This window comes from Penaeus vannamei, chromosome 34, assembly GCF_042767895.1.
Source record: "Penaeus vannamei isolate JL-2024 chromosome 34, ASM4276789v1, whole genome shotgun sequence".
Lineage (NCBI taxonomy): Eukaryota > Metazoa > Arthropoda > Malacostraca > Decapoda > Penaeidae > Penaeus > Penaeus vannamei.
The window spans coordinates 11122454-11132453 of NC_091582.1; the positions used below are offsets into that span (position 1 = coordinate 11122454).

Below are 10000 nucleotides of genomic sequence, written 5' to 3' on the forward strand. Positions count from 1 at the left end.
GCCTGTGCATTAAAAAGAATAGCGACGGAGCTTTGGGTCCGGCAGAAGGGGTGACGGTGGAACGTGGGTGAGGTGGCGGAGTGGGGATTGAGTGGACTGGAGTGGAAGTTGATGGCGCCGCCGGAAACACGATGGGGATCTGCCCTCTCTTGTGTGTATTTGTTTGTTCTCGGTGCAGGAGGACTTGAGTCAGTCTCTCTGTCTTTCTTTCTCTTTCTCTCTCTCTTTTCGCTCTCTCTCTCTCTCTCTCTCTCTCTCTCTCTCTCTCTCTCTCTCTCTCTCTCTCTCTCTCTCTCTCATATATATATATATATATGTGTGTGTGTGTGTGTGTGTGTGTGTGTGTGTGTGTGTGTGTGTGTGTGTAAGTGTAAGTGTGTGTAATCTTTCTCTTTCCCATCCCTTTTTCTCCTCCCCCCACCTTCCTTCCTCTCTTTCTTACATACACTGTACGTATATATGTATATATACGCAAACAAGTTTTTTTTCATTGCACCCTCCCCCGCTGTCTCCCTCTCTGTCTCCTTGACGGCGGTCCCTTCCTTCAGCGCTCATCATCGGCTGCCGAGGACTCTGTGACTCAGGCTTAGGACTCATGGACGATATTGCTTCTGACGTCCTGGTAGCAGCCATGTTGCCCGTGCCTCATGGCCTCATATGCGCACAAGAAAGAAAAACTTTTGTGATTCGTAGGTGTGTGTGTGTGTGCGTGCGTGTGCGTGCGTGTGTGTGTGTGTGTTTTGAGGATGAATAAATGAACATTGTAACTCCGTGCTTTGTGTGTGATCTGTGTGTCTGTGGGACTCCCTCTGTCCTTTGGTTTTCCTCGCCCTCCCCACTTTGGTTTTCCTCGCCCTCCCCACCCTCTGCCGCCCAACATTCACCGCAAATTTGTCGTCCTAAATAGTTTGTTACGTAAGCTGTTGGCATTTCCACTTTTCGCAATTGACCATTGTCAGCGCGGGGTCGGGGAGGCGAGAGGGTGAAAGGGATGTTGAGGACGGAAGAATGAGGAAGGAGGAGGAGAAGGAGGAGTAAGGGGGAGAAGAGAAGTATCGAGAGAGAGGAGAGAAGGAAGGGTAATGTCTTATCCTGAATGCGAGTCGGGGCGGTCTTTTTTCTCTCTTTAATGTCCTTCCTACTTCCCCTCTTCTCACTTTTTACCTCTTCGTCGTCGTCTCCTTTCTCTTTTCCCTTCGTGTGGCTCTTCCCTTTCTCCTTCCTCCTCGGCTCGCCTTCCCCACTCACCTTACCTCCCACGCAAGCAGGCTTTGCTCTCCCAGCCCTCACGTCGGTTAGTGTTGGTGACCTCTCATGATCTGGGGTGTGTTCCCCTCGTCTTCCCCCTTTCCCTTCCCTCCCATCCCCCTCCTTGTATTCCTTTCCCTCCCCTTCCCTTCCCTCCCCTTCTGTCTCCCTCTCCTCGCCCACTCTGTCCCTCCCCTGCCGTCACCGTCCGCTCCGTGTTCTCTTCCCCTTGCTGCCTCCCCTTCCCCTTCCTCCCCTCCCCCTTCCTCCCCTCCCCGCGTTCCACGACTTCACCCTTGCTCCCTCTGTTCCTTCTCGGGCTGCCTGTGTGAGATCCGGGTGAGGTTGCGGGAAGTGGGAGGAGGAGGAGGAGGAGGAGGAGGAGGAGGAAGGAGGAAGGGGGGTTAAGGTAAGTGTGTATAACTCGGGGGAGGGAGCGTTGAGGGTGAGAGTCGGTTTGTGAAGGGCGGAGGTTTAACCCGAAGGAGCCCTTTCCTCCGAGTGTTTCCTTTTTCCCGATCGATGTGTAAGGAAGGTTTCGTCCAGGGTGAGGCATGGCTTTTTTAAGAGATAATGGGCTTCCCGACTGAATGAGGATTCGGGAGGTGACGAGCACGGCAGCTGTTCATTCTCTGAGGGGACTTCAGTGGCATAATTGTAGGGAATATCATCATTGTTCCAAACATTGTTGGAAGGCGTTGCTTGAACAGACCAAAGTCGGGGCCACGACCTGCCTCCACCTTCAGGCGTGCACGAGGAGAGGGGGCAATGGGCGTTCTAGTCGACCACACATGGGCGGCCGTGCGTGGGTGGCTTGGGCGTGTGTCCCGTCTTGGCGCGTGGGCGTGTGGGTGGGAAACGACAGGGGTTGGAAGATGCAGGTGCGGACGAGAGGTGAGCGGGCGCCGCGGGACTTCGAGGGTGTGCTGCGATAATCTTCTCATTTACGGGGCATTATGCGGCGCTGCACGTGCGCGCGAGTCACTCAGAGGGAAGCGATGGCGTTTCCCGCTCGGACTGACACCGTCGCCAGATCCTCCTCCTCCTCCTCCCCCTCTTCTTCTTCTTCTTGCTCCTCCTCCGCGCCCGTTACTCCTCACTCGGAATTCCTGCATCTGCATCTTCGTTTCGTTCCTTGGTCTCTGCTCTCTCCTGTCTCGCCTCGGTCCTTCCGCGCCGGAGCACCTTCGGGGCTTTCCTTCCAGTCTTCCCTCTCCTCGTTCTTCGTGCTTCGCCCTCTCGCCGCCGTAGCGCGATCTCCGCCTTTGCCTCTACGCGCGTCGCTTCTCGCAGCAGTGGATGCAACAGTAGCGAATGCGATGGCGATTATCGTGCGGCCTCTAGCGTGTCTGCGAGGCTGGCAAGATGCGGGGTGGGGGTGGAGGGAGGGAGGGGGGGGGAGTGCGGGTAGCGAACCAAAAACTTGATACTCGTCTGCGGGCGTGCGGTCGCATTCCCCAGGAACTTCATTATCACGCCCATACACGCATTGCTGGGCTAATACGTCCGCCCACGGGACGCACGTGCTCTTCCAGCCAAGTTTGTTTGTAAGCGAGGAAAAAAAACATAAAGCGATAAAGCTAGACCAACAGGAAGGTGTAAAACGCGGCGATAAGGGGCGTGGGAAGAGGAGTGTGATAAAGGAAAGAGGAAGGGAACTTAATACTAACGAGCGGGCGGAACTTGTGAAGGAAAGGAAGAGCACAAAGCTGGAGTCCCACTTTAGGGAGGGGGAGGAGGAGGGGGGAGGGGTCCTGTTACTAAGGAGGGGATTAAGGGGGAAATTTGCCCATTACTGCCTGTGGGTATGGAGGGGAAAAGATTGGAGGGGCAGCGGAAAGGGCGGGTTTTTTGTTGAAAGGAAAACAGGCTAGTTGAAACAAACTGAGACAGACAAGACTGAGCTGAACATATTGGAGACTCGAGCTACATACGCCGTAGTCCCCCCTCCCCCTCCCCCCACCACTACCACCACCTTAGCTTTAGGAAATAGTCAGCGAGGGAGTGTCGCTTCCTTCCCCTGGGGGAGAGGAGGGGGAGGGGCGACCCCCGACTCTGAATACATGTGAGTCACCGCCACTTTTGCGGCCGCGTCGTGATAGCCAGAATACTGAATCAGCCTTAGCACATGGCCTGAATATATCAATGACAACAATAGCTTATTAAGACCAACAGCGGTGTGGCACAACCGTCGCCAGGCAGGCACGACCACAAGGCCCTGGAAGCCCTCACCTCATTGCCCTAAAAAACTCGAACAGACGGAAGGAGCCTCTCCATTAACCTCCCCCCCCCCCATTCCCCACCTCGCCCCCGCACCCACCACTCCCCCTCGTCATTATCTATTTGGGCGGCCAAATCACCAACGCACCCATTGTGGGGGCGTAGCAGAACTCTCTAATATGCCCAACTTAAGATAAGTGCAGAGGTTCTGGCGCTTGAAATTGATTCTTGGGCGAGCGCGACGTGCCCCGCAGCCGCCCGTCCCGCCACCCACGATCCTGTCAACAGAACAACAGCCATTAAGAGATCTCGGGCCGTACCCTTCCGGCGCCCCTCTCACCCGCGCGCTCTGCTTAAGGGATGAACCGCTATTGACACTCCCCTTGCTTACAATGGCCAACAACCCCAGGGGCGGTAATTGCTCGTCTGCGCCGCTGCTCCGTCGGGGCGGAGGTTTTGCCCTTCCCGGGATGTCTGCTGCGGCGCGAGTCTGTCATGGGTGGAGATGCTTTAGGCTTGATTTGTCGTGTAGATTACGAAACGAAGATGACAGTGAACAAAGCACAACAGTGGTCTGGGTTACAAACAACTAACAGCAGGTATGCGATCATATGAACACATGATGGTTATATCGTCCAAAAAATAAACAAATGCAGTAGCTCAGGTTACCCGAATCGCAGGACTGAAATTACTGAGGTCATATAAACGACAACTATGTCATATACATAAATAACACCATTATCTTTGGTTACATTAACAATTTACAGCAACATCTTAGGTCGTATTCGCAACCCATCGCCTGCATGTGTCCTAACGTGTCCTAACGTGTCCTCTCTCCCCCAGGGTCGCCGAGGTTCCGCCGCCGCGTGGAGAGCCAGTGGTCGTCGCTGGTGTCTCGATGGCGCAACATCGGCTCGCCCGCACGCCACGTGGTCACGCCCACGCCCGACCACGAGGGTCTCGTGGGCGGCGGCGACCGCGTGCACATGATGCGGCACCGTGACCACGCCCACAACACCTCCAGCAGCAGCACCAGCAGCAGCAATGGCCCGCTGCACGCCATCAGGTCCCGCCTCGGCCGAGGGCGGTCACGGCAGACCCGCGCCATGTCGCTCTGCGATGCGGACGACGAGTGGGCGGCGCCCAACCGCCAGTGGGTGGACTCAAGGGCGGTGCTGGAGTGGGCGCGAAGGTGCGGCGAGCGCGACGACGAGCAGGACTCGGGCGTGACGGTGAGCGACAACGACGACGCCTTCTCGCCGCCCTCGTCGTCGTCGTCGGCGTCCAGCGCGGGCGGCTCCTCCTGCCACGACGAGGCCTTCAGCGAGACCTGCAGCGACACCTTCCCCGCCAGCGACAGGCACGACGACGCCGCGCCCGCGCCCCACCCTGGGGACGGCGTGCCCCCTCCCCCGCCCAGGGACCCCTCGCCCCCAGGGGAGTTCTCCCACAGCTGCTCGACGCCGCTCTCCTCGCCCTACGCCTCGCAGACGCAGCCCCACAGCCCCGCGCAGCCCCGCCGGGAGCCCGCCCAGCCCGGCCTGCACCAGCCCAGGATCGTGGCCGACCACGTCATAAAGATGGACACCCGCGACCTGCACCCGACGTCCCCGCCCGCGACCGCCGCCCGTCGCTACCAGAAGCCGACGCCGCCGCAGAAGCCGCAGCAGCCGCAGCCTCAGTCGCAGGCGCAGCGGGGGGGCGGCGTGGCAACCAGGGTGGGGGGGCGGGCGAGGATCTCCTCGTGCGTGGACTCGTGCATCTGGGAGGAGCCGCCCCCGCTAGACCTGCGACCTCCCGCCCACACGCCCGCCCACACACCCAGCCACTCGCCCGCCCATTCCCCCGCCCACCGCACAACCACCCTAGACCGCCACAAGCACCAGGGGCGCCGGTCCCCGCCCACGCCCACCTCCCTGACGCTCGGAAGGGCCGGCCTGAGGAGCATCGCCGCGTCCCCGTCCGACGCCGAGGACAGACTCAAGCTCCAGCGACTCAAGTGCTCGCTGGACACCTCGACGGACAGCCCGCCCAAAGCGCCCCTCACGCCCACCAGCGACCACAACAAGTCTACCTCCAGCCACGAGGACGAGGACGCAGACAAAGTAAGTTAACAAGCCGTGGTCTTTGTCGCTCACGAGGAATAGTCAGTGCATGCTGTCAACTTGCAGGGTCGATATAAAGCTTAAATCGAAAGCTATTGTCCTCGGGATGCCTGTGAGCAAGAAAATGAGGAATTGTATAATTTCCCCGGACAGGAATTGTTAACACCGGAACGCCATTTACAGCCGAAATGCCCTTGTTTCATTGTCTTCTCAAACAGATGGGCATTTTTGGTGTAATGCTTTTATGCAGTCAGCTTCAGTGATTGCTTTAGATATGAATGAACTTCATCATTAGTATACGCCAGGTCGGTAATGAGAGTATCGTATTAAGTGATTAATTGTAAATCCAGTTTCATTTATCGAACACATAATCGTCTGCTTTTTTGGGTTAGGGATATTGAATATGTCATTTTGGTATCGATTTTTTTTCTAATCGTTTAGAATTGAGTCGTGACATCTGGGATTGGCACGGCGCTTTTTTGTCATGGTAACCACCTAAAGAGAAGCCAGTGAGCACAAACTATTATGATATTGAGTCATTCCTTTATTTATTGTTAGCATGGGATTGACACGGACACAGAAGTTGTCACTGAAGGAACAGTCCCGGAAAGCTTCTGTTCCGACGCACTCGAGCTTTCCCGTCGGGGCCGAAGGGGAGGACGAACGCGCCCTGAGTCGGCCGCGAGGATGACAGGAAAGCACAAAGCCACAGCTAAAAAAAAAAAAAAAAAAAAAGGGCTACGGAAGCGAGTGGCGAGGACGCGTCGGATGCGGGGCAGTTATTTCGGTGCGCGCGGGACGGCCGAACGTCATATCTTCGCCAAAACATCCTGGAGAGCTTGGGAACAAGATGGGGGAGGGGGGGGGTCGGATATAATTGAGGGAAAATGTTATGGAGGGACTTTTACCGCCTTGAAAGGGGAATGTTTTGATGGTGTGATCTGGGGAGTTACCGCTGTTTTTACAAGCGTGTTTTGTTTATACGATAAAGGAATATGCTGTTGTTTGAATAAAACTTATTGTTCATATGATCAGGAGTCTGTCGTTGTTCCACAAAAATGAGTTGAGTATATCTCCAGGACATTTGCCATGGAGCAACAGCAGATCCTTTTATATAGATTTTATGGCCGGGATTTATCAGTCTGCGAGACGAAGGATCGTTATAATTTCTTTAGTAAAGTCATCGATCATGAACATCAGCTCATGATCGCTGGCAAATCGAACGGCACTCTGGCGATCGGGAGTGCCAGCCGGAACGGCGCCAAACGATCGCAAGAGTCGGTGTCTTTGCGTCATGAGCCGAGGCAGAATAGGAATCCGGCGGAAGGCTGACGTCACAGGATATGGCACCGAGGCCGTATCCTGGCCAAGGTATAAAAGCAGAAATGATCCTTCCCGCGCAGTCTGTTATCCTTGAGCCGTCTTGGCGCCAATACCGATCGGTCCCATCGCCTCGATTCTCGCGTCGCCACCAATGTTGTGCCCCGCCATGCTGATGCCCCCGAGGCTGCCCGTCGTGCCCGAGGAGGAGGAGCTCACCGTGTGCGGCCTCTGCGAGCCTGCCCCGTGGATCAGTCCCTCCTCCTCTTATGCCTCTTCACCATATTCCTCCTGCTCCTATCCTTTCCCCGACCCCTGCTCTTTCTCCCCCTGCTCCGCCCCTTCCTTCTCCTCCTGCTCTTCCTCCTCGGTGCCCGTGGCAAGTCTGGCGCAATGGGAAAACGGCTTGACGTTCGCCCCGCCCTCAGCGATGCCTTCCAGTGTGAGTATTTTGGTCCGTTGATAAGTTTCCCCGGGGATGGCGCCGGGAAAGTGGCGGGCGCCGTTTTGTGCCGTTGGGTGTAGCTCTTCGAAGGAGGAGGGGGGGGGGGCTTGGGAAGTACATGGATTACACTCGTAATGATGTGCTGCGGTACCGGGTGTGGGGGCGAGGGCGACCGCTTGAAATGCCACATACTTCATGAGAAAACAAGGCACCAATGAAACGACGCTGTGACACACATTTTCGCACGCGCGTGTTTTCACCGGAAGTTTGAGCGAGCGAGGGGCGCCCGGCGGGGATCGCAAGCGCTTCGCAAACGTTTCCTCGACGCGAAGTGAGGAGGCAAGCGCGAGGCCAAGCTCCCGATGCTCGAGGATTGTGGTGATGCAAGGGTGTGGAGGAGAAGGGAGTGAGAGAGAAAGCGGATGAGAGGGAATGGATGGAAGGGAAAGAAGGGGAAAAGGAGAAACTAAAGAGAAGGAAGGAAGGGAAGAGGGGAGGGTGAGAAGTAAATGAGAAAGGGGAAAGAGGGAAGGAGAGATAGGCATAAAAGAAGGGGAATAGGAAGCAGTGAAGGAAATGATAGAAGGGAAAATGAAATGAGAAAAGGGAAAAAGGGAAGGAGAGAAGGAATTAAAAGAAGGGGAATAGGTAGAAGGAAAGGAAATGCAAGAAGGGAAAAGGGGGAGGTCGGGGCGAGTGGAAAAGAAGTGAAAGAAGATGAATCCCGTGCTCAGCGTGTCGGCAGGTGCCCCTCGAAAGGCCGAGGAGGGGAAATGTAGGCCTACCTGTTTATTATGTGACATCCGGTGACACAATATTTCCGGAGGCATTGCGCTCACCTTCGGGAACTTTCGTTAATAGTGTCATTTTGTGTCATTGCGTCATTGGGGACTATTCGACGAAGTGGGAGGTAAGAGGGAAGGAAGGAAGGAGGGAGAAAGGTGAAGTGAGGAGGAAGGAAGGATGGAGGGAGGGAGGGAGAGGGAAGGAAGGAGGGTGGTGGGTGGGAGTAAGGAAGGATGGTAGGGGGACAGAGGAAGGAAGGAGGGAGGGAAAAAGGAAAGATAAAGAGGAATGGAGAAGAGCAAGTAATAAGGAAAGGAATGAAGTGATCGAGAGAAAAGGGATGACGGGAGGGAAACGGCGAGCGCGAGGAGAGATAAGGATCCGAGGGAGCCATTCGAGTCCGAGGCGGGAAATCCCTGCGCTCCTCGAAGGGCCGCGGACCCGCCGCTCTCCGCCGCCACAGGTCGCGAGCCTTTCCGAGGTTCATTATGCGGGGAAATGGCTCCACGTAATCAGGTCACTGGCACAACACCCTTTTCCAGGGGCGCAGGTCATGGGGCTGGAATCGAACTGGAATATCTCACTGTGGCAGGTCTCGTCAGGGCACCGCTGGGGATGTGAGGTAGTGAGGTTTTCGCTTGTTTGATACGCGGGGAAGAGACCCTCGCCGGTTGCAAGAGATCGCGGCAGAATCGTCCGGACGCGCAGAACCACGATCCCGCGCGTGTGTTTCGCCACGAAGCCATTTGCATCCCATTACAGAAGAGCGATTGCAAAACTCCGCGAATATGAAGTCATCCGCGCGCACCGAGAGCGGGATGGATCTTAACGCCGTGTAATGGGCGGCCACAAAAAGCGGGCGTTGCGGTGTAATTTTCTCTCCACCTCTTTTGCTTGTTGATTTGATTGGACGGAAGCGACCCCCGCGACCCCCGCCGCAGAGGTCGAGGTTGAGGCCAGGAAGTCGGGTCTCTCTCCCCGCACGCACTCCGCCGCGGCTGCCAGACACGCCCGAGCGAGTGTGCCTCTCCCGCCCCGGCGTGAGGGAGACTCGGAGTCGCCGCGGCAGGCCTGTCGGGGGCGGCGGTCAAGCCCTTCGGTCAGGGGTGGACGGCGGTCCTAGGAGGCAAGGTCGGGGTAAGGGGGGGGGGCGTTGACATGGGGAACTCGCTTTGCTAACCAGTGCCTCTTCCTTAACTCCTGTAGTGTGCTCTGTTACGATTCATTTTATTGTTTTGTCGCTATTTCCTTTTCTTATCGTTTCCGTTGTGTGTTTTCGATATTCTGTGCAGACATTCGTCTTTCCGCGAGGCAGCGTCTGAGCAAGCGCCCCGCCGCGCGCGCCGAGAGCTTGAGTCATTCCCGGTCGAGAAAAAGACGGCTTTTTCTTTGCAAATAAAACCAGCGGTTATTAGCTGTAGACGGAATTTGCTCGGTGGAAATGTTGGTTTGACATTGACCTTAATAATGTTAGTTGGGATGATTCTGAGAGAAGAAAAAATCCCGTAAAGGAAATCTGCCATTACTGGGCGCGGGTCGGACGTGACCTCCGCCCACCGCGGTGCCCTCCACACGCAGGTCAGAGGGCACGAGGGGCGGCGCCTCCAGGTTCGCTGGGGCGTCCCCGTCCGTGTGACGTCTCTGTGTGACACACGATCTGCTCCCTCGCTTTGCTTGTGACCGCTTTTGGCGATGCGAAGGGAGCGCAGGCAGGAGCAGCCCTTGCCGGGCCCGTGGGACGCTGTCGCGGGCCGCGCTCGCCCCCGCGCGCCTTTTCGGGATTCCTTGCATATTGCGGCGCCCGCGAGGAGAGGCTAAGCGGCTCTTCCGCTCGAGGCCATTATGTGTTTCCAACAAAGGCAACGGCGGTAATTCG

General features: G+C 56.5%; 1 protein-coding gene across 1 annotated transcript in view; it reads left to right on the forward strand.

The window, feature by feature from the left end:
* LOC113825855 (pro-interleukin-16) overlaps positions 1–10000 on the forward strand; it is a 128926-nt gene that overhangs the window by 116191 nt on the left and 2735 nt on the right. The window contains exon 4 of the mRNA XM_070113752.1: positions 4312–5573. Within this exon, the coding sequence (XP_069969853.1) occupies positions 4312–5573 (1262 nt within the window). The remainder of the gene's footprint in view (positions 1–4311; positions 5574–10000) is intronic.